Source organism: Lutra lutra, chromosome 1, assembly GCF_902655055.1.
Source record: "Lutra lutra chromosome 1, mLutLut1.2, whole genome shotgun sequence".
NCBI classification, from domain to species: domain Eukaryota; kingdom Metazoa; phylum Chordata; class Mammalia; order Carnivora; family Mustelidae; genus Lutra; species Lutra lutra.
Genome location: NC_062278.1, coordinates 221005927 through 221028446, shown reverse-complemented (window position 1 = coordinate 221028446; position 22520 = coordinate 221005927). Strand labels below are relative to the sequence as shown.

The 22520-nt window shown below is 59.8% G+C and overlaps 4 protein-coding genes across 8 annotated transcripts in view; 1 reads left to right on the top strand and 3 right to left on the bottom strand.

Annotated features, from left to right (window-relative positions):
• NFIC (nuclear factor I C) overlaps positions 1–3716 on the top strand; it is a 60983-nt gene extending 57267 nt beyond the window's left edge. For all 4 annotated transcript variants that reach the window (XM_047706430.1, XM_047706423.1, XM_047706408.1 and 1 more), the window contains one exon: positions 2844–3716. In XM_047706430.1, the coding sequence (XP_047562386.1) occupies positions 2844–2861 (18 nt within the window). In that variant the 3' untranslated portion in view covers positions 2862–3716. The remainder of the gene's footprint in view (positions 1–2843) is intronic.
• Positions 3717–11262: 7546 nt separating this feature from the next.
• On the bottom strand, positions 11263–13150 carry LOC125086898 (small integral membrane protein 24-like). The gene is made up of 3 exons (XM_047706528.1): positions 12944–13150; positions 12720–12831; positions 11263–12009 (listed from the first exon to the last, which is right to left on the bottom strand). Exons 1-3 carry the CDS (start codon positions 13077–13079, stop codon positions 11883–11885), a joined length of 375 nt encoding a protein of 124 aa, XP_047562484.1. The 5' UTR covers positions 13080–13150; the 3' UTR covers positions 11263–11882.
• Positions 13151–14280: 1130 nt separating this feature from the next.
• SMIM24 (small integral membrane protein 24) lies at positions 14281–17726 on the bottom strand. The gene is made up of 4 exons (XM_047706520.1): positions 17567–17726; positions 17081–17192; positions 16740–16802; positions 14281–14856 (listed from the first exon to the last, which is right to left on the bottom strand). The coding sequence occupies exons 1-4, from the start codon at positions 17637–17639 to the stop codon at positions 14709–14711; spliced, it is 396 nt and encodes a 131-aa protein (XP_047562476.1). The 5' UTR covers positions 17640–17726; the 3' UTR covers positions 14281–14708.
• A 1707-nt stretch (positions 17727–19433) lies between these two features.
• SMIM44 (small integral membrane protein 44) lies at positions 19434–21598 on the bottom strand. 2 transcript variants are annotated; one of them, XM_047706497.1, is made up of 3 exons: positions 21089–21598; positions 20045–20596; positions 19434–19894 (listed from the first exon to the last, which is right to left on the bottom strand). In XM_047706497.1, the coding sequence occupies exons 2-3, from the start codon at positions 20343–20345 to the stop codon at positions 19656–19658; spliced, it is 540 nt and encodes a 179-aa protein (XP_047562453.1). In that variant the 5' UTR covers positions 20346–20596; positions 21089–21598; the 3' UTR covers positions 19434–19655. The 2 variants fall into 2 exon arrangements, with proteins under 2 accessions (XP_047562453.1, XP_047562463.1); XM_047706507.1 differs by lacking the exon at positions 21089–21598 and having other exon boundaries at positions 20045–20674.
• Positions 21599–22520: the final 922 nt, after the last annotated feature.

The following is a 22520-nucleotide window of genomic DNA, read 5'->3' as shown; positions in this document are numbered from 1 at the left end:
ATATTGAGTACTCCGCCTCGGGAGAGCTCCGGCCGGGATCCAGACAGGGACCCCTTGGTCAGGGGCCCTCAGCAAGCTGGGGCAACTCCAGGACTCCACACGTTGGGTTTTGGGGACCCCGTAGCCACCCTCTGTCAGTCCCAGCATGGACACCCCTGCTCCCCAGGGTTCCGGAGCCCGTGGTTCCTCGCCTGCCCCCAGTTAGAGGCTGGGAATGTCCCATCTGCTTCAGAAACGGAAGTGGCCAGGGGACACCTTGCCTGCTTAACTCTTCTCTGGGGTCCCAGCCCCTCACCTCCCCATGCTCAGCCTCTACCTTCCAGCCAATGTTCTGGAAGAGGAGGGAAACCGAGGCAGGCCAGGGCATACTTTGGTTCTCTGTGCTTCTTGTGGCCTCCCCTTGGCCAGTGGGCCCCAGCTGGTGTGGAGGAAGCTCAGGGAGAGGCACCTAGCGCCCTGCCTGGGGAGGGAGGGATTGGAGCCGGTACAAAGGCTGGCCAGCAGGAGAGCAGGACAAGGGTGCCCAGGCAGGGGCTTGGCACTGACAAAGGCTGGAAATGCTGGAGAAACAGCCTGAAGGTGGGCTTCGTCCTCAGGGCTGTGGGGAGCTATGGAAGGATTTTAAGTGAGGGAGGGGCACAGCTGGGTCTGGAAATGAGAAAGAACTTTCTGGGGCTGGTGTTGCCGGGGCACACAGGACATGGAAGGGAGATGCCAGCTGAGTGAGAGGCTCCCGAGGGGGCCTGGGATGTGGGCAAGGTGAGGCCCCAACCTGGGTGAGCGGGAACTGCCACTCCAGGGGAGCCCCTGCTGCCAGCTGCACCCCTGGCCCCTGGACTAAGGGTGCCCCAGTTCCCTAGTGGGGTCAGGCGCCTGCTCCCTGCCCCCTGCAGACCCTTAAGGGAAGGGAGGAGACCATGAGACCCTGCTGCCCGCTCCTGGAGCCCTGATGCAAAGGGCTCTTAGCTTCGAGGCCTCTCATTTCTGACCCAGTCAGCACTTCTGTCTCCCCCGTCGTTATTCCCGGGACATTTGCTTTCCTGTCCCCCCCCCCACCAGCCCCCAGCTCTGCCCCCCAGCTTCCAGCAGCCTCTTTCCCCCGACACCTGTCCATCTTCTGTCTTCCTCTCCCCCCACATCAGTGCCCTCCCCGAGCCAATGTCCTCTTCCCCACCAACAGCCCCTCCCTCAACAGTGCCCCTCCCCGAGCAGTGCTCCTCCCTCTTCGGTGCCCCTCTCCCAGCAGTGTCCCTTCCCCCCTCAATATCCCGCCTGCCCAGCAGTGCCTCTACACCCCGATTAATTTCCCCTTCCCAGACTAGTACCCCTCCCCCTGATCAACATCCCCTTCTCCCTGTGAGTGCCCCTCCCCCTTGGTCAGTTACCTACCTTCTTCATCCCCCCCCACCAACCCCTCCCAAGTCCTGAGCCGTCCCATTACTTTGGTCCCCAGAGAGGGGCTTCATGGGCCCATACACCTCCACCCCCTCTCCGCTGTGATGGGGAACCCCCCGCCCAGGGCCCTGCTGACATTTTGTACCAGGACCCTTTCTGCCCAGAAGCACATGGCGCCACCCAGCAGATGAGTCAGCCGGGGCCAGAGGGGCTAAGCCACAGGCTGGAGGCACACTGGTGGCTCCAGCTGGGCCGGGGGGCCCAGAGCTGGGACCTCCCCCGCCCCCGGCACCCCAGCCCAGGGGGAGGATGTTAAGTTACTGGGACCAGAGGCCTGGGAGGGAGGAAGGAGGAAGGGCTGAGGGGAGGCCACCATGGGGGAGGGTCACGCCCAGAGTCTGTCTGGTTGCCAACAGAAACCAGACATGAGGTAATGGCCAAGATGAACTTGAACTTGGCTGGAGGTGGGGGGCTGGGAGCCAGGGCGCCAGGTCACTGGGATGGCCCACAGGGACGGCCCGAATGGAGAGGCACAACTGATTGATAGCAGGGGTGAGGGACGACGCTGCGACAGCCTCAGTTGAGGGGGGGGGCCTGGGCCAGCCTCCTGCAGGTGGATTGGATGCTTTTCCAGGAAAGGGCTGTTCTGTGGCTTCCCTGTGGAGACCCAGGCTGGAACCGTCCCTGAGCCAGTGCCCCAGGCCCTCCCACCCCCACCCCTTCCTCCCATGGAAAGCGGAGGTCATGATCTCTCCAGGGCCAGGTGGGGGCCAGGCCAGGCCAGAGCCGCGCAGGCCCAAGTTGGAATTCCCCTCTGGTGCCCCCGCGCTGGTGGCCCTGGGCAAGTTTCTTGACTTCTCTGAGCCCATATTTTCTTCTTTGAAACAGGATGGCCGGAGGCATAGTCCCTCCTTCGTGGGGAATCTGGCGGGGGGATCGTTAAATGGGAGAACATTTGTTCAAAAACAAAGTGAACAGCTCCAGTCGCCTGGACGGTGTGGCACGTGGTACAGATTCGGGGTGCAGAGGGAAACCGGGTCAGAGCCACAGCCTCTCCCCACTTTGTAGACTCGGGGCACCGAGGCACAGAGACCCAATTGTAAGCAGAACCCCAGGAGGCTCCGATAGGTTTAAATCCCAGACAAACAAGTGATAAAAATAAGTTTCAAAAAATTGGTGCGGCGTAAGGATAGGCTAGAAGTTACCCCGTAAACGCGTTTTCTCGGTGGTTTCTCCAGAGATCGGGTACCACTGGGCGCGCTGCGCTTCATCCAGCAGCCTTGTCCGGGGTCCTCTAGCAGGTTATGACATGTCTGGGACACGGGAGACGGGTCCTGGGGAGGCGGGTGCACCGGGCAGTGGCCAGTGCGGTCCATGGTGGGAGCCTGACCCCCATGTCTCTCTTTCTCTCTCCCTCCTCTCTCCATGTGTCCCCATTGGGCACCCAGTCCTGGTATCTGGGATAAGAAAGATTTCTTCCCACGCCCTGCTCCTCCGTCGCGGGAATCCCAGGGGGCCGCACTGCCGGCCCCGGCCCACGTTTTCAGTGGAAAGTTAGAGTGAGCGAGACGACCCTGCCGACTCCCAGCCTGGCCGGAAAGACAGAACAGACACACACGCGCAGGAGGGAAGCAAGCAAAAAGAAAAAAGGCAAAAAAAAAACAAAAAAAACCAACCCACCAACAACCACAACAACAAAAAAAAGACAAACAGAAAAAAAACCACCATGAAAATAAACCCACCCATCCAAGACGACGAACAGTAGAGACGGCCACCCCTCAGAACTCTCGGGACGCCGCGGCCTGACCCGAGGGCCAGGCCCCGCCACAGGTCCGGTCCGCTTCGCCGCTCCGGGCGCCGTCCTCAGTCCTCACTCACTCATCTCCGGCTGCTGCTCTCCGAGGGCGGGCGCCCGCTCCCCGCCTCCGCCCCAGACCAGGTGAGCGCGGCCCAGTGCCCCGGCCCGGGCCCCACCGGGCAGGACACCCAGCAAGGCCACTTCTCCCTGTGCCCCCGCCGCCGGGACGCCCGCCCGGCCTCGGTATCTGCCGAGTGGGGAGGCGGGTGCTGGGGGGGGTCCTGGGGGGGGCGGTTGGCAGGCAGCAGAGGCCGATGTGGAGGCCCGGGTGGGCAGTGAAACGACACAGGCAGAAGAGGGTTGTGGGGAGACCCTGGGTGTTGCCAGGGCACTGGGACACGTGGTGGGAGCATTATCAGGAGCGTCCCGTGGCCGAGGGCCCTCCGCCTGGCCCCTGCCGGCCCGGCTCGGACTTGGGCTTGCAGCCGCGCGCCTACCCTGTTTGGGAAGAAAAGTCTCTATGCAATTGCCCCCCAGCTCCACCCCCGGCAGAGGAGGCCCCCCACCCCGCATCCCGCCGCTGGCCCTGCTCCACACCCCCCACGCCACCCCCGGGAAGGGACCCACGTTGCACACACTGTAAGAAATGCACTTTCCGAGGAAGGGGCTGGGGGGCAGAGTGGAGAGACTCAGAGCTCCTGGGGAGGGGACACCCTGTCTGGAGCCTTCATCCGCCGAGCCCTGGGACGGGAGGACCCCCCTGCCCCCGCTTAGCCCACGGAGGTGGGAGGTGGGAGCGAGTGGTTTAAGTGCCTGATTCCCACCGCCCGCCCCCCTTTGTCCAGCTGGAATGGGAAGTGGCCGCGGGCCCCTTCCGTTCCCTCCCCCGACTCAGCCACCTCAAGTCGCTGACCCTCATTGCTGTGCTCCCCTCAGAGCTAGAGAGATGGGGATCCCCCCCCACAGGTGGCCCAAGGGGCAGAGCTAGACTCCTCAAGCCCTGCCGTGCTGGGGCACGGGGGTGGGATCTGGGGAAGCCATCGGGCCCTCCCTCGCCGCCTCTGCCAGTGCCTTACATCCTGGAGCGACACCCCTCCCTGGCGCCTCCCAGCCCAAAGGGGGGCCACGGTTTGCACTTTCATCTTCCCCCCGCCGAAGTGGGGCACAGCCGGGGTGTTGCATCAGAGCCGGGCCTCCGGGCACCCACAGTGTGCACGAGCCCGGGGGTGGGGTCGGGGGCTTCTGTCTGGGGCAGGGGGGGTCGGCACCTATCGGGGGTCCCCTGTGGCCATGTGGGGGACCTCCCATCTGCTAAATGTTTTCCGTTGAGCCGCTCCAAAAACACTAAGCTGGGGACCCCGGGTGCCCCCCCAACCCCGGCTCCCTGGCCCCATCCCCACCCCCACCCCAGGATGGCCATCTTGGGTGGGGGAGCCTGGGAGGGGGTGTTAGGTGTTCTTGGGTCACGAGGCCCGAACACAGGGACCCCTCCCACCCATCCATCTGAGTCCCAACAGGCCTCCTCCATGCCTGGCCCTGGGGAAGACCTTCCCCACCACGACCCCTGACCCCCTGGCCTGGGCCAAAGCCATCGCCCTGGGCTGGGCCTCCACCTCATCTGCTCCCAGCCTGGCGCCCCTGGCCCTCTCCTGCTACCCCAGGCCTGGCCAGCCTCCCCCCAGCCTCCCCAGAAACTGGACTTTCCTCCCAAACCAGCCCAAGGGGCTTGGCAAACCCACTCAACCATCCAGAGAAAGACCCTTCCCCACCAAGCCCCCCCCCATTGTCCAGAGGCATTCGAGAACCCTTGGTCCGTCCGTCTGTCCCCAGGGCCCCCCTCCATGGGGTAGCTGTTGGGGACCAAAGCATGGGCCGCTCTCCCGGAGGGCAGGAGGGGGTGGGTCGTGCAGCTGGGGTATCTGGAAGCTTCTCCGCCGGGAACCTTAGGGTGCGGGTAGGCAGGGTAGGGAGGGCGTCTGACGGCCCCCAGCTACCTAACTTTGCATGGTGCTTCGTCGGGGATTCCTGTGACCTGGCTCCTGAGGCCAGCTCGCTGCGGCTGACCCTGCATGGCAAATCGTACCTGGCTCTATCCCCCTCCCCCCGCCCTTCCCCCCCCAACACTACCCCCCTCCTCTTTAAAAAAAAAAAAAGATACAAAAAAAAAACCTTAAAAAAAACTCCATGTTTCCTAATTTGCACGAAATTTTTTACCACATGATGTGCCTTGCCTTCTGAGAATAAGTATTACCTTTAAACAATATCAGCGCACAGATAGCTGCATGCTCTGCTCGTGTAGTTCCAAAACAAAGAGACAAAACAATGACATGAAATAAAAAATAAAAACTGAAGGGGGATGTATTTCTATTTGTAAAAAAATAAAATAAAAATAAAAAATAAGAATTAAAAACAGAAAAAAAGGAAAATCCCACGCTTAGAAAAGCTATCCACAGAACAGTGGCTCCGTGGCTGGCCCTGTCCCCCCACCCCCCTGTCGCCACGCCTCCCGCTGCAGTGGGGGGCGCGCCCTGGTGCTCTGCCGCCCCCAGCCCCACCCCTGGGCTCCGGAGGAGTCCCTTCCGAGGCCCCTGCCCACAGCAGCAGACGGACCTCAGGGGTGAGCCCTGGCCCCACGGGGTGGCCGTCCTGCCTCCCCTTTCCCGCAGGCTGGCGTCCCCCTGGCTCAGGGTCACATTGCCGCCCCCCCCAGGCTCCCTTCCTTCTCCCCCCAACCCCTCTTCCTTCTTGCCAAAGGACTCCCCAGCCACCCCCCCCATCCCTGGAGACCGGCCTGGGGGCGGCGCTCCCCTCCTGCCCCAGCACCCACTTCTGTCTTCCAGCTGTGAGGGGCGGGGGGGGGGGGCGGTTATCTGGGATGAAACAAAACAGAAGCCAAACCCAATATATGCAGTATCTGTCTGTCTGTCCGTCCCTGTAGACCTAGCTTGGCCACCCCAGACCCGGCCGGCAGCCCGCGGGCACGGGGACGACCCCTGGGCACGGGCTGCTCCGTCTGGTGGCTGTCACACGGTTGTCTTGTCCTTAATTCCACATCCTCTTTTCCTTCCTTTCTCCATTATTGTTGGTTTGTTTGGCTTTTGTTCTTTTTTTTTCTTCTTTCTCCCAATTTCCTTTGCTTTTTACTTGACCAAAGCTGAGACAGTAGCAGCCGGTTAGTGGGGTGTCCGAGGGCTGGGCCCTTTAAGCTCCGGCCCCCTGGCACCCCCATCTCCTGTGGGGACACAGCAGGCAGATGGCCGCCCCCGGAGCAGGGAGGAGCCCCATGGGCCAGCCCGACTTCCATCCACCATCAGACACTCATCCCATGCCTTCTTTTAAAAAGATGCCTCCACAAGTCAGGGGCAGGGGGCAGGTCGCACTCTCAGTGGCTGTGGCCGTGGCCGTGATTTGTCCTTTAGTCCGAGAGCTCACGTCCCTGCGTGTCATGTTTCATGCGGTAGATTTCTGGGTTTTATCCCTTTCCCCTCCCCCAGAATTGGGGAGCAGACACCCAGGGGAGGGAGGAAGTGTCCCACCCGGACCCCTCCCCGAGGGTCTTCGCGGGGACCACGTCATCCCTCCGCAGCCTGCCCCCAATTGTGTGCCCCGCTGAGTCGGTAGTGCCGTCCTGGGCCCATGTGTCCCCCACCCCCACCCCCCAGGAAAGCCGAAGGCAGAATAAGACGGAAAAACAGGGACCCAGCCAGACCCTTCCCCAGCTCTCAGTGGGGCTGGTGTTGCAAACACGAGGAGGACCACTGGGCCCTGCATTGTTTTTCACGTGTGTGAAACTAACATGTTCTCCAGCCCCGTCCCCTCCCATGCCTGCTGCCCCCACCACCCGTGGTCCTTCCCCGCCAGTGGGTGACCCCCCAGCCTGACCCTGGGCTCCAGCCGTGCAGGAAGAGAACAGAGAGGCCTCCTAGATGTATGCACGTCGCCCTTACGCCTCTCTGGGATGAGGGCATGGGCTCCTGCCGAGGGTGGAAAAGGAGGTGTGGAGGGGCGGGAAGACCCAGTCCCGTCCCGCTGCGGAGAAGGGGGTCTGGGGCCCCCAGGCTCCTGCCAAGTTCCAAGCCCAGACCACCTCAACCCCTGGCCCTGAGCTAGACAATCAGACCCAAGAGGAGCCCCGAAGGGGACCTGGGGGGTGTCTGCACCCCCCAAGCAACAGACAAGTCCAGCCTCAGCCCCACACTTCCCCATCTCTGCTCTGGAACATTCTGTCCCTGGGGATGGCGACCAGTTAGGTGGGAGCCTGGGGCCGGGAGCAGCTCCTGACCCCCGCAAGGCGCCGCTCGAGGACCCTCTCCCCACTCTGGCCCCTCCCACGGTACTCTGACCCCCCCAGTTTAGGGCTATTCTGTACACACACACGCATATATATAAATATATATAATTTTTGGAGTTTTTTCTCATAATACAGATTCTACAATGGCTACTTCTTATTTTGACCTGGATTCCCTCTCTGAGATCCCGGTTTCTCCTTTTCTTTGTGGAGGGTGTTGGAAGACAGGTTCCAGAGACCCAACCTTACATCCAGCTTCCTCTGCGGGCCCCCATCTTTCCCCGCTTCTGCCCCTCCGGACCCCTGAGGCCCCCACCTCTACACTGACCCGGCCTCCCCGGTCCATCCCTCCATCCATCCCCCCACCCCCCAGGCGAGGCAGGGGGGCCAGACCCAAAGCTGTGCCAGCGGGACTTGTTGCCAGCGATACCAAAACAAGACTTTTCCCAAGCAGTGCCTCACATGTCTGCTGGTGTGGTTTTGGGGTTCTCCTCCCCTGTTCTCCAGGGGTCCTCCCAGGCCTCAGGAAAGAGGCAGTAGGATCCAACAGGAGTCAGGGCTCGGACCGGAAGGAAGTCACGCACCCCCAAGCTTCTGCCCTCCCTGTAGCCCTCCATTCACACCTCCTGGCTAGAAGGGGACCCCCGGGAAGGGGACGGGAGCTGTCCCAGCCCCCTCCGGTGGGGAGCCCCTCAAGTCCACTCCCCACCCCATCCTCCCACTTTGGGTCCCAGCCAGGCCTCCAAAACCAAAGTCCCTTCAAATCCGGGGGGCCCTGGCCTCCCACCCCCAGGACCCTACATGGGGGAAGATGAGAGGGTCTGAGGGACAAGAGCGCACAGGGCAGGGAGGAAGGACAGAGACCCCCTGAGTTTCCTTGTTCTTTGCTCTTCTTTTCCTTTTCCTTTTCTTTCCTTCCTTCCTAACTTTCTCTCTCTGAAAAACATTTTGGTGGTGTTGCTTTTCACTTTCATTTTCTTTTCCCTCCGAGATATTTTTTGAGGTCCCCCCCCCATTTTGTATTTTACTGATATTACCAGGATAGTTTACTCTGTCTCTCGCTTCCTGCTCGCCACACACACCGGATCACACACACCCCATGCTCGTGAACCCAGGGCGGGAGACGGTCCCGGCTGGGTCTGCCGCCCGCGGCTCCCTTCCCCTCCGGGACAGGGACCCAGGACGGCTGGCAGACCAGCCGACTTCCCGCTCGCCCGCCCGCCGCCCCCGCCGCCGCCGTCCGCCACCCGCAGCATATTCTGGTCATAACCTTGTATATTACGCAGTCATTCGGTTTCTGCAGATGCGCCTACCTACGTACCATTTACAGAAAGTGACTCTGGCTGTTATTATTTTGTTTGTTTGTTTCCCTATGCAAAAAAAAAAAAAAAAAAAGAAAGAAAAAATGAAAAAAAAATGAAACAAGGGGGGGTTCCATAAAAGATTCAATAAAAAGCAAAAAAAAAAAAAAAAAGACAAAAGAAGGAAGAAAAAAATGTATAAAAATTAAACAAGCTATGCTTCAACTCTCGCTGACTGTCCTGGGTCCTCCTTTCTGTGCTTTTTGGGTTGTTCTGTGTGAGAGGGAAGGGAAGGGGCTGGGGCTGCGGAACGATTGGGCAGCGGCTGAGACCTTGGCCTCTGTCCAGCAGCCTCCAGGGACCCTCCACAGTGCCTAGGGACATTTGTTGATTGGGGGGAGGCTCCTGGCACTGAGGGCTGGGGCCAGGCACCCAGGGCACCCACACAGAGAGCAATCTGGACCCACATCCGTGTCCGCAGGGCCCATGGGAGGGACACCCTTTCCATGTTGACGTCAGTGAGCTCAGGGCCCAGGTCCTTCCTGCAATGCTCCCGGTGGCCTGTGGTCACCCTGCCCCTACACTGGTCTGTTTCACAGCCCTGAACCTTGGTTCCTGCTGTTCTTTTGCTCATCACTGCCTCTTCCTCCAGGAGGCCCACACACCTTTCCCCAGTCTAGCTTCCTCCCCGACCAGCCTCGGATCTCCCCAGGGTCTTCAGTCAACAAACCCCACAGGCGTCTGTGCAGCACCTGCTCTGTGCCGGGAAACCCCACCCCCTCCCCAGCTCCAAGGACAAAACCTGGCACGCAGTCAGCGCTCCATAAATGTACAGAACACTTTCCCTCTTTTCCACCTGGCAAAGTCCCATTCATTCAGCAAAGATTTCCTGAGCATCTGCTGAGTACCAAGTATTGGGGACACAGCAGGGAACATAATGCCCAAAATAACCTGCCTTCATAGCCCTTACAGTTCCAAGTCGGGAAGACGCATGGTAAACAATAAGAATAAGTAAGATATGTATCAGAGGAGGGGCGCCTGGAGGGCTCAACGGGTTAAGCCTCTGCCTTCGGCTCAGGTCATGGTCTCAGGGTCCTGGGATAGAGCCCCTCATCGCATTGGGCTCTCTGCTCAGCTGGGAGCCTGCTTCCGCCTCTCTCTCTGCCTACTTGTGATCTCTGTCAAATAAATAAATGAAATCTTTAATATATCTATATATTTCAGAGGAGGTAAGTGCCAAAGAAGTAAAGCAAAGTAAGGGAAAGGAGAGTGGGTCTCGCGTGAGGAGTTAACATTTAAACAGAGATGAATAGGAGGGACACAGCCCCCTGGAAATCTGACAGATGAGTGTTTCAGGCAGAGGACACAGTCTGTGCAAAGGCCCTGGGGCAGGACGCTGGATGAACAGCCAGGAGGCCCGCATGACTGGAGCACTGTGAGGGGCCCAGGGAAGAGGGGAGGACAGGGAGGGAATGGGCCGGTCCTGCAGGGTCTTGGCCTCGGGGAGGACTTGGGCTTTTTCCCCCAGGGAACCGGGAGACAAGACACACAGAGGGACCAGCAGGCACAGTGCCCTCCACTACACGCGGATGCGCGGCCCCACACCGCCGCCCAGGCAGGAACAGACGACAGTCGTCGGGACGGGGGCGGGGCGGTCCCAGGTCCCCTTCCCGCGTCCCAACCCCGACAGGGCTGGGCGCTTCCGCCTCAGCAGCGAGGTTCTGGCGCCCCCTTGTGGACGGGCGAGGCTCTGGACCGAGGAGCCGGGTCTTGGGGGGAGGGGCCCGCAGCCACCTGCGCCCCATTCCCTGTCCCCGGTCCAGCCGCTCCCCACAGCTGGGAAGGGGACGCCAGCAGGAGCTTCTTTGGCGTAGCGAAGGCCCAACCTGTTTGGGGGCTCCGGGTCGGGAGCTCGACCGGGGTGGGGGTAGGGGTCCGCCGACGCCCTCAGGCCGGCGGGCGGGGCTCGGCCGGCGCGGGGCGGGGGGCAACCCGGCCTCCACCGCGCGGGAAGCCTCCGTGTTCCGCAGACACCGGCGCCCGGAGTGAGGCCGCTCTGGGCTCGGGGACGGTCCCGCACCGCAGGCCGCTCGCCGCCCTGGGCCTCCGACTTCAGGTCATTAAAAGGGTGCCGGCTTGTGACAGCCACAGGACCCTCACAACTTCCAGACGCCCCTAGGGGAGAAGTCTGCCCCCCGCCCCCGCGGAGAGCGCGGAGTCGCACAGCCCCGCCTTCTCCCCTCCCCCGCGGCCGCGGCGCCGCCTCCTGCCCGAACCCTCCGCACCCCCTGCTCGGAACCCGAACCCGCGCCCCTGGCAGGGACGAGAGGCGGAGGGGCGCGGGGACGCGACCTGGACACGCCCCCTGTGCCCTTCCAGATCCCCCACCCGGAGCAGGAGCCTCCCACGCGCCGGCCGCATCCCCACCCTTTCAGCCTCCCGAAAAGCTGACATTTATTAGACACCTTCTGGGTTCCGGGCTCCGTGCTTCGGATTTTCATGGACACTGTTTCGTTTAATCCTCGTGACAATTTATAAAGGATCAAGTTACTCCCCCCACCCTTTTCCTGGACAAGAAGCTTAGGCGCAGAGAGGTTAGGTTACACGCTGAGGCTGCACAGCAAGGACGCTGGGAGTTCAAGCCTTTCGGGGAGCTGCCCGGGGGTGGGGGGAGGACGCTGCGTTCCCTCCCAACCTCAGCACCCGCACCCAGGAACAGCTTGCAGACAGTGACCAGCAAATCAGTGCCCAGAGCGGGGACCCTCCTCTCCCAGGACACCGCCATGTGCTGGGCCCACTCAGCGGGACAGCTGGGCGTGATCTGGGACCCGCAAACACTGTAGGGCCTTTGCAATTTCCTCCCACTGTCCCTCTTACCCCTGAGAAGGGGGCTGGGGAAGGGGGTGTATAAAGGCCCAGGTAAATGCAAAGGGGGGGGGACGTGGGGCGGGACCTGAGCCCTCCTCATTCAGGGACACTTCATCTGAATCCCACATGGCATCATTTCACTGGCTCCAGGACCAGCTTTTTGCTTGCAGGGCGCAGAACAGGCATTAGGCATCCCTGGGAGGCCTGCCTGGAGGAGGCAGGTGGGAAGCCTTCATTCAGAGGAGCTCTGCACTCTCTCGTGGTTTGGAGGCCCCCCTTTCTCCTCCAGCTCCAGCCCCCCGTTGCCCTCTGCTTCTCTCTCCTCTTCTCTCACAGTCCCCTCTTCCTTCTCTTTCTTGCTGCGGAGACAAGAAGGGTCCAGAAAACCCCACGTCATAAGAATTTCATGTCCAGGCCTCGCGATCCCCCCTGAACCTCTGAGCCTGCACTCCTGTGGCTCCCACCGTGCAGAAGCTGAGCTGAGCTCAGACAGGTTAGGGCACCGGTGCTGTTTGAACAAGAAGCACTCATGGGAGCCCACTCGGGAGCTCCGGGGCCCTAACCCAGCTCTTCACACCCTGCCCCCCCTGGCCTCCCGGGTCTCAGGACCGTGGGTGAGGGACCTGGCAGAGAGCCAGGGAGACGGGCTGATCGGTGGGCGGCTAGGTGAATGAGTGGATGGGTGGATGGATGGACAGATGGACATGCGGACAGAGGGTGGGTGGGAAGGTGGACGGAGGTGCAGACAGTGGGAGGGACACACACATAGGACTGGACGGAGGGACGGATAAATGCGTGGGGTTTGAAGGGAGGTGATAAGGACCTTACGGATCCCATCTGACACACACATGAGCCCTAGGGACTCAGGGAAGCCCCCTTGCTTTTCAGGCAGAGAGTCAGGAGGGAAGACAGTGAGGTTATATGAGGCTGTCTGGGTTCTGAATCAAAGAATAACCCCCCGGGGCCCTGCCCTGCCTCCTGGGAGGCTCTGCGAGGACAGGGGGGAGGGGAGTGGCTCTGAGCCCCTCAAGTTCCACAGGGGAGGGACTCAGGCAGGAGCGGGGCCCACCTGTCACGGGACTGGCTGCACCAGATGGCGTAGACCACTGTGAGGATGAAGAGGAGGAAGAGGGCGGCCAGCATGGCCCCCAACCCCACCAGCCACGGCTTCCTCTGGGTCACTGCAGGCAGGATGGGGCGGGGTCAGCAGCTGGGCTGGAGGGGGCAGCGGTAATGGGGAATGGGGGGTGGGGGGAGCTCCCTTCCCACCTCCTCTCCTTCCCGAGGCCTTACAACAGGGTTGGGCCTGAACCGGCTGCAGGACCAGAGCTGCCAGAAGGGAGACTGGGCCAGCGGTCATCCGGAATCTGTCCATCCTTGTCCGTCTGTCCTCGCCTCTAGCCAGCGGGTTCTGGGGATGCCACCCCATTAGAAGAGGAAGTGGCCTGCCCGGGACACCCCAGGGCAGGGTGTGGCCAGTGCTGCAGGAAGTGGGGGGATGGGGCCCTCTTCCCAGGGTTCTGGGTATGCTGGGGAGGGATCCCGCGTCCAGGGCATCCAGCACCTTGTCTCCCTAAGGTCCCCCTTGGCCCCCTCACTACGGGAGAGGCTCAGGAAAAGTGGGGACGCGTCTCCCGAGCGCCTACTGTGCGCCAGGCCTTGCCATGGCTCTTGGGCCCTGGAAACTGCTTCAATCCTCCTAACTCTTGTCCTCAGGGTGCAGACGAGGGGCTACCTTGCCGGGGCCACACAGCATTCCAGAGGGACACCGTGCTCCCAGCTAGGATCCACAGCCAGGAACAGCCCCCCCCCCCCTCCGCGCTCCAACCCTCTCCCATCCTAGGGCATTAACCTCCAAACCCGACCTCAGCCTATAAAGAGCCTATAAACTCCCTCATCACGCGGGTTGCCTGGCCTTCGTCCCAGCTCTGCCAACTGCAGCCCGCAAGACCTGGCCGGTGGCGTCCCTCTTTCTACGCCTCCCTATTTTCAGCTGGGAAACGGGACTAATTGTGCACTGATGGAGGCGGAGGACGGAAATGCCCCAGGCTCCCTGGGAGCATCTCTGAGGGCCTGTATTATCTTGATTTTATTTATGTTTTTTGCACCCCCTGGTGGACGATTCTGGAAGTGTTCTAGCAGCCTTGGCTTCATCCTACCAGCAACCCCAGCGATCAGCCCCAGAACCGAGCCCCGATGCCAGTCTTTGTCAAGGTCCTTATTAAGAAATAGTTAACATCCAGGGCAAGGTCCAGGGCCCAGAGAAAGTGAGGTGAAAGGGGAGGCTGGAAACTGGGAGGAGAAAGTACTTGCCCCTTCCCGGGGAACGCAAGAGCCCTGGGGCACGCAGCCTCCCCTACCCGGTTCCCGGGAATGGGGTCACGTGACCCCCAGATGAGGGGTGGGGTAGTGAGGATTTCCTAGGATATGGTGCTCTCTCTCGGGGCTCAAAGTCCAGGGCTCAGGGAGCAAAATCAAGATTTCAGGGAGAGGGCGGGGGGTGGGGGGGCGGCATCTGGGCACCGTGCAGCCTGTTCTCCCATACCTGCACGAGCATTGACCCCAACCCCAAAATCTGCCTGCCCCAGGGGGAAACTGAGTCCAAGAGACAACAGGAACCCTTCTGAACAGCTCTTATCAATTCTTTAATGCAGGTCTCGGAAAAGCAACCCCTACCCGGTGTTGGTCCCCGAAGCTGAGTGGGACAGGGTAGGTTCTGGCCAATAGATAGCAGGGAGAAGGAAAAGAAAGCAGGCAGTGGGGAGAAGTAGGGGGAGCCATGAGATGGTAGGGGCTTGGGGGTTTCTCCACAACCAAGAACGCACTCCAAGTGCAAGAAGAATCACTAGGCGGACAAGTCAGGAAGGAGGGCAGAAAGAGCCCACACATTCTCACACGGAGCCCTCCCTGGCGGGGCAGGGCACGTCCCACGCCTCTTCACTGGGTGCTCTCGGTTCTACATGGAGTTATTATGGTGGTTTCACATCCGGGCCATTGCTTACACGGTGTGGAAGGGGCATCTGTGGGCAGCTGCCTGGAGGAAGCGAGTGTCGACTCTTCACATGGCCATGTTTGTGACCTTCCCATCACCTCCAGACTCCTCCTTCTCCTCCAGCTCCAGCCCTGAGTTCGTTTCTCCTTCTTTCTCAGCCATCTTGCCCTTCTGGTCCTTTATCTCCCCTTTCCTCTCCCTCTTGCCTTCTTCACTGTAGGGATACAAAGGGCCCAGACCACAGTGAGAAACAGTCACTCCCATTTAATTGGCACCTACCTGGGCCAGGTGTTCTGACCTTTGCTGAATTCTCAAAACAGTCCTCAAAACAGAGGAAGCCTTGCTAGTTCCATTTCACAAAGGCAGAAACTAAGACTCAACCATCCCATGGATGGACAGGTGGATGGAGATGGGTGGGAGGATGGATGAATAGGTAGATAGGTAGAGAAGTGACCACAAGGTTGCAGTGGAGGGTTGAATAGATACACAGCATAGGAGGTTAATTAGAGGAGGGAAAGAATGAGGGGCTAATGGATGGCTGGATAGGAGTGTAGAAGGGTGGATGGACAGAGAGATCATTGGGCTCATGGGTGCAGGAAGTGGATAGGTGGATGGATGGGTGGGTGAGGAGGTAGATGGGTGGGTAAGGGAATGAATGGATGGATGGTTGGGTGGGTGGGTGGATGGATGGATGGGCAATGGGCAGGTAAGTGGTTAGGTGAATGGATAGCTGCATGGAGAGATGAATAAGTGAATGGGCAGATGAGTGAATGAACAGGAAGAAGAAGAGAATGACAAATCAATGGATGGGAGTATAAATGGGTGGGCGAATGGCAATGTACAAAAGATGAATGGATCAATGGGTTACTGGGTAGGGAGACTGATGGATGAATGATGGATGGTTGGAAAGTGAAGCATGGGTAGGTGGATGGATGGATGAGTGGGTGGGTGGATGGATGGATGGATGGATGGATGGATGGATGGATGGATGAGTGGGTGGGTGGGTGGGTGGGTGGGTGGATAGATGGAAGGATGGGTGGGTGGGTGGATGGATGGATGGGTGGATGGGTGGGTGGGTGGATGGATGGATGGATAGATGGGTGGGTGGGGGGATGGATGGGTGGGTGGGTGGGTGGATGGATAGATGGATGGATGGATGAGTGGGTGGATGGATGGATGGATGGATGAGTGGGTGGATGGATGGATGGATGGGTGGGTGGGTGGATGGATGGATGGAGAAATGAACGGGCAGGGAGAAAACTACCAACACAGGAGCTTAGGTGGGTTCGAGAACCTCCCGCACATCCTGGGAATGAGAATCACATTTCATAGGCACTGCACTGGTTTTCAGACAAAGCAAATAACTGGGACTACATCTCTCCCTCAAAATACATCTTGGGCTTGGCTGAGAATCTTCTGGTCAGGTTGGCTTCCTCCCATCTCCTGCACTCCTATTCCCACCCCCCAACTTTGCCCCAAGCTGGGATATTACACTAAAAGGGCCCCCAGCCCTGCCACCTCCCTGAGCCTTCCACCAGAATCATGTCTGGAACCAGTCGGGACCATAGAAAACACGGAGTCCAGGAGAGTCACCCATCCCAGATCACATGCTCGTGCACAGACACCCACCCAATCTGACACCACGGTCTTGTTCAACAGACCTACTGTGTGCCAAGCCCCATGCTGAGCCCTGGGAACACAGCTAGGACCCAAGCTATGTTCTATTCATCTGTTGGAAGCTACCAGCAAGCGTCAAAAAAGGGTGTAATGACTAAGATAATTTCAGCTGGTGGTAAGTGCAAAGAGGAAGGCACAGCTGTGGGGCGCAGTGTCAGGCAGGCTGGCAGCCAGGGTGGGCTTCTGCGAGGAGGAAATATCTGAACAGGGACTGAAGGAGGAGCCAGCCAGAAGATACAGGAAAGGCTGTTCCAATCGGTGAGAACAGTGTATACAAAGCTCCTGGGGCAGGAATGTGTTTGAGGAGTTCAAGAACAGAAAGAGGTCATCTGTGCATGCCCATCTCTCCTCACCCCCCGAGGAGGCTCCCACAAACCCCCTAACCCTGCACACACCCACACACGCTCACACAGGCAGTACCTCAGGGCTATGTCATGATAGGGGTTGGACTCCATACCGAATGCTAACTCCTCATCCTCATCTCTGCAAGAGACAGAGAGGTGAAGGTGAGTGAAGGGCAGGAGGTCGCCTTCAGAGTCTCCCCTGGCTGAGGCACATGAACCCCACAAAGCAGGGTGGCTCGGCTGCATGGCTGTCCCAGACCTTGAGGCTGTGAGGCCTGTCTGAGCAGGAGCAGGGAAATGGGGAGACAGGAGGGAGGGGACCAGAGAGGGTCAGGAAGCAGGAGGGGTGCCCAGCACTTTGGGGAGGAGAGGAGGACAGGGACAGTGGCTGTGGGGAGTGGGGAGAGGGGTTCCCACCTCTTTCTGGAGCACCAGACGCGATTAACCAGCATGAGGACGAAGACGATAAACAGGAACACCACGACGGCAGCCAGGCCCACCAGCCAGGGCTTCAGGCGATACTGCGAGGCTGTCCGGAGGTAGAGCAGCTGGGACTCAGAGATGGGGCTAGGCCAGGGGTCTGCCCCCCCCCGAAGGGGAGAGAGGGGAAAGGTGATGGGGAATGCTGATGGAGTGCTGGGTGTCAGAGACCCATTCTAGAGAACGGGAGGGGCCTGGGAGCATCTCAGGGATGGGGAGAGAGGCCCCAAGGGAGTGTGGGGATTGGTGGGGCTCCAAGAGGGGTCTGGCCCCATTCCTCCTCTGCCTGCCCCTCCTTTCAGAGGTCTTGGTTCCTCATCATGAAAAATGGGGAGACGGTGAGCCTATGGGTGAGCTCCTCCCAGGACCCTCCCCACCCCTGTCCCCCGCCAACCGCCCCACCAGGTCCAGATCAGGTCCTACCCTGCTGAGCCTCTGCAGGTGACAGGAGCAGGGCACTGAGTAGGAGAAGGACCTCCAGGGTCTCCATGGTCATGGAAGAGCCGCGGCGGTGCACGGTCAAGGTTGGCTGGGTGAGGCCCTGCCCAGCCCCTGATATGGCAGCAGGCAGGCCTAGGGGCGGGGCGGGTCCAGACCTGCAGGTCAGACTCTGGACCTGGTATAACAATTAACGCAGGAGTCCGGCCCCTCCACCCTGTGCCTGCCCCAGGACCCAGCCTCCAGGTCCCCCAGGCTCTGTGCTGCTGCGGCCAGGTTGAGATGGGCCTGGGCTCGGGGCCACCAGGCTTCCTTATGTCTCCTTCTCTGAACACCCCAAAAAGTGTCTCCATCCCCATTTTGTAGAGAAGACCAAGGAGGCCAGGAGAACGGACATCACGCAGAAACAGCTGGCGCTGGGGTCTCCCCCCTACCACCAGCTTATATGGCCATGTCCTGGCTCCCGGACCCCTGGGGACCCACAGCCAATACTGGGATGAGCACAGGGACAAGAAATGACGGCCACATGCCCACTATCCATCTCCAAGCCCAGCCACGCCTTGATGGTGGGAGAATGGGACACTCAGGTAGCTGATGACTCAGGCTCCAGGCTCTCCTGTCCATCAACCTTGGTCCCTGGCCGATTAGATAGGGAACCCTGCCCAGGAGAAAGAGTGCCCCACCCCAGCTGCCACCGGACAGCCACGGCCCAGGCACGTGGCAGGAAGCCCCTACACCGGAGGGGGGGCTCCCCCTCCCGCTCTGCAGGGCCCTCGGGGGCTGGGAGGGGTGCCAGCATCACTGCACACACCTTTAAGGAGCACCTATGCATACCTGGGGACTCCCCCCACCCTAAGGTCTGGCTATCATCATTGCTCAGTGGGCCATCAGGAGTGGCGGAGCTCAGGCAGCTGCTCGAAGCGAGCCCATCTCAGCCCCCCAAGTGGCGCCTGCGAAGCTCTGACCCTGTGCCCAGTCCTGTGCCCAGCTCAGAGGGGAGGGAGGAAGCCTCAGGCACTGTCCTCCAGGAGCTCTCAAGTTAGCTGGGAAGCCAGGACCCCCCAGAGAGCAACAGGTCCAGTGGGCAGAGCAGCAGAGCTGGGGAGTGTAAGGGAGGAGGTGGGGGGTGGGGCTGGGGCAGATTCGTGGAGCAGGGCCAGAACCCCATCCTGAGGCTTCTGCTTTCCTTCGAAGGCAGGTCATGGTCATGGAACTGGCCTCTTTCTGCAAAAAGTTCGCTCTGCTCCAGACAAGTCATCTCCGGGCTTTGTGCCTCCATGTTCCCACCTGGTAAGTGGGAGCAAAAAGTCCTGGCCAGTGGGGATTAAACAGTGTAATACGTGGAAAAGGCTCACTGAGCACAAGAGCAGGGACAGACTAAGGCCTCAGTTACCACTGTTACTCTTTGAAAATCGAGGGGCACCTGGGTGGCTCAGTGGGTTAAAGCCTCTGCCTTCGGCTCAGGTCATGATCTCAGGGTCCTGGGATCGAGCCCCGCATCGGGCTCTCTGCTCAGTGGTGAGCCTGCTTCCCCGTCTCTCTCTCTGCCTGTCTCTCTGCCTACTTGTGATCTCTGTCTGTCAAATAAATAAATAAAACCCTTATTTAAAAAAAAAAAAAGAAAGAAAAAGGGGCGCCTGGGTGGCTCAGTGGGTTAAAGCCTCTGCCTTCGGCTCGGGTCATGATCTCAGAGTCCTGGGATCGAGCCCCACATCGGGCTCTCTGCTCAGCAGGGAGCCTGCTTCCTCCTCTCTCTCTGCCTGCCTCTCTGCCTACTTGTGATCTCTGTCTGTCAAATAAATAAATAAAATCTTTAAAAAAAATAAAAAATAAAGAAAAAGAAAATCGAGCAGAGGTTGGGCAGAATCAGGCTCTGGGGCTACCGGGTCGGGGTGCGCAGGAGTGCAGAGAGTCCCAGGGATCAACCGTGGGAACCCGCCAGCCAAGAAAGACAACGTTCTCTGCCAAGTCCGGCTGCTCAGGGGAGCAAGGGATCCCATGTGCACAAGTCCCGTCCACACAACTCCCAAAGGGGTTCAAACCCAGGTCCCGGGGCCGGAAGGCAGGGCCCAGCTCAGCCCAGCCTCCAGAAGGAGCTCCGAGCAGGCAGGTCCTTGAAGACAATAGAAGAGCGGTGGGGAGCCGGGGTGGGGGCTTCTGCAGGGGCCGTATCGCCACCCCCGGCAGGGTCCTCATCACCCCGCCAGGCCAGGGCCATCTGGAGGTCGAGCTCCTCCAGATCCTCGCCCTCCAGGCTCGAGCGCAGCTCCCGGGGGGTGTCCTCCTGGTCTGGCTTCGGGCCAAAGGCCCAGTCTGCAATAGGACACTGGTGAGGAACCTCCTGGGGCTCATCCACCTTCTGTCCCCTCTCCTGCTGCGAGGGGCCCTGGGGTGCCCCCCCACACCTGAGAGTGGCCCAACACTGTCCCAAGCCGGGCTCATGGCAGACAGCAGCTCACCCACCGGCCAGGTCGTGGGCGAGGTCCTTGATGAGATGCCCCACAATGGCATAGGCCACGGCCACCACCAGGAACGCCGCCAGCAGCAGGTACAGCGCATACCTGGGCAGGCGGATGGTATCCAGAGGTGGTGGGCGGTACTCCTCATACAGCGGTGGGGCCGGGCTCCAGCCCTCCATCTCCTCCTCGACTGCCGGCCCTGACATGATGGCCACCCAGAGCAGGAGAGGCCCGGAGGTGACCTGCGTTGCGGAAGTATTTAGGGGCTTTGGGTAAGAGGATTGGGGCTCCTCCAAGGCCACCATCTGCCTGGATTAATCATAGCGCAAATCGCTTCCGCCCAGCGCCCCCCCATTTGGCTACTTTGCATATCCATCCCCACCCCAGGGCCTTTGCTTGAGCTGTTTGGTCTCCTGGGAAAATCCCTACCTTCATGGAGATGACATTCAAGATAACCTTAGAGTAAGTGATGTATTGGGTTAGAAAGTGAAGACTGTTACTGGGGTGGCTCAGTCGGTTGGGCTTCTCACTGGTGATTTCGGCTCAGGTCATGATCCTGGGTCGTGGGATCGAGGGGGAAGTCGGGTTCCGCGCTCAGCAGGGAGTCTACTTCTCTCCATTTCCCTCTGCCCCTTCCCCACCGCCCTGCTTACGCACGTGTGTGCATATGTGTGTGCGCACTCTCTTTCTAACATAAATAAATAAAATCTAAAAAAAAAAGTGGTATTGGGGTGGCAGTACCAAGGTCTAAGGGTTGGGACTACTAAGAGGGGAGTTCAAGCTTAAAATAGGGTGTCCAAGGCCATATGGAAATACATGTGAGCAGAGAAGCAGGTATGGGAGTACCAGGGAGAAGAAGAGTCCAGGCAGAGGGCACAGCATGTGCAAAGGCCCTGGGGAAGGACTGAGCCTGGTGTGTTGGAGAAGAGTAAGGAGGCCTGTGTGCCTGGAGCAGAGTGAGCAACAAGGAGAGAGGGAGGAGAGGTCAGGGAGCCCCGCCCCCCACCTCCGGCAGCATCCAACCACGTTAGGAATGATGCGGATTTACCCTCTGTATGAAGAGCTTCGTACCATGGCTGGTGTGCAGCGGGTGTTCAGTTCATTCAAATACAGATTGGGCACTTCCTGCTCCAACTCAAAACCTGGCAAGTCATGCAGGGCCTTGGGGGTCAGGGGAGAATTTGAGCTTTTATCCTGATCGAGGTGGTAGCCCTGGAGGGCTGTGGGCAGAGGAGGGCGGGGCCTGGCTCACTGGCCCACAGATGGCCTCTGGTGGCCGCTGCGGAGATGACAGACGCTGAGGGGTGACGACCGCAGCCAGGAAGGCAGGCTGAAAGGGACTGCGCCGGTCCCGGTGAATGAGCGGGGCTGGACACCCCCCACCCCGAGGCGTAAGAGGGGCTAGCCTTTACTATTTTTTCCGATTTTTTTCCTTGCCACTACAAACAATGCTGCAACCGGTGCTTCTTTTCCACTTTCCGAAGTTAGAACACTTCTCACGTGTGCTTCCCTGGTCAGAGCACTTCAGCCTTCTCTGCGTCAGAGTACAAGCCAAGTCCTTCTTTTTTTTTTTTTTTTTTTAAAGATTTTATTTATTTATTTGACAGAGAGAGAGAGATCACAAGTAGACAGAGAGGCAGGCAGAGAGAGAGGAGGAAGCAGGCTCCCTGCCGAGCAGAGAGCCCGATGCGGGGCTCGATCACCAGGACCCTGAGATCATGACCTGAGCCGAAGGCAGCGGCTTAACCCACTGAGCCACCCAGGCGCCCCAAGCCAAGTCCTTCTTAAGTCTGGTGTCTCTCCCCCAACCATCCCCAGGGCTCTTTCCCGCACCTGCCAGGTGTTCACTCTCAAACGTCACCACCTGAGCCCCTGGCCAGGCCTCCTAAGACTTATCATCGCCCTTGAACTATACGGCTTAACAGGTGTCACCACCTGCCATGAATTTTCCGTATTTATTGCTTGTCTGACTCCCTCAGACAACCAGGTTGTGAGGTTTTCGAGGGTAAGGATGGCAGGCTATCTCGTCCTCAGCCCCCATCAACTATTTGTTAAGTGAACGATGAACGAGCGACTCCATCGGGTCGGAAAAGAAGGACCCGCGTCCTCCCTTCCCCCGCTGGAGTCCAGGCACCTGACGCCATCGGCCACGCCCCCCGAACTCGACCACGCCCCAGGGCCGCAGCGCCTGCTCCGTCGCTACCCCGCGCCGGGCTCCGTACTGAATTGGCACAAACCATTTTCACGTACCTGGGGGGGAGAGAGTGGAAAGGAATGCCTTCCGCGGAAAGAGTGGACGTTGCCCTTCCCTTCCCTGAGGGACGCCCTTAGACGCCATCTTCTGTGTGAGTGTGAGCTGTGGCACCGATGCCGACTCGTGCTTTCAGACCTCCCTCCTGCCGCGGAGTCTCTGGCTGGACACCCCCCCAGCGCTGCGTTGGTGCCGGCCAGCCCGGTCACGTGGGCGAGAAAATGGCGGC

Coding starts and splice junctions, on each gene's coding strand:
- LOC125086898 (XM_047706528.1), bottom strand. CDS start 13,079: ATGGGGTGGCATCCCCAGAACCCGCTGGCTAGAGGCGAGGACAGACGG. Junction 12,832..12,943: donor GGTTCAGGCCCAACCCTGTT/GTAAGGCCTCGG, acceptor TCCTGCCTGCAG/TGACCCAGAGGAAGCCGTGG. Junction 12,010..12,719: donor TGCAGCCAGTCCCGTGACAG/GTGGGCCCCGCT, acceptor TTGTCTCCGCAG/CAAGAAAGAGAAGGAAGAGG.
- SMIM24 (XM_047706520.1), bottom strand. CDS start 17,639: ATGACCATGGAGACCCTGGAGGTCCTTCTCCTACTCAGTGCCCTGCTC. Junction 17,193..17,566: donor ACCTGCAGAGGCTCAGCAGG/GTAGGACCTGAT, acceptor ACCTCCGGACAG/CCTCGCAGTATCGCCTGAAG. Junction 16,803..17,080: donor GTCTGGTGCTCCAGAAAGAG/GTGGGAACCCCT, acceptor TGTCTCTTGCAG/AGATGAGGATGAGGAGTTAG.
- SMIM44 (XM_047706497.1), bottom strand. CDS start 20,345: ATGGTGGCCTTGGAGGAGCCCCAATCCTCTTACCCAAAGCCCCTAAAT. Junction 19,895..20,044: donor CCTCGCCCACGACCTGGCCG/GTGGGTGAGCTG, acceptor GTCCTATTGCAG/ACTGGGCCTTTGGCCCGAAG.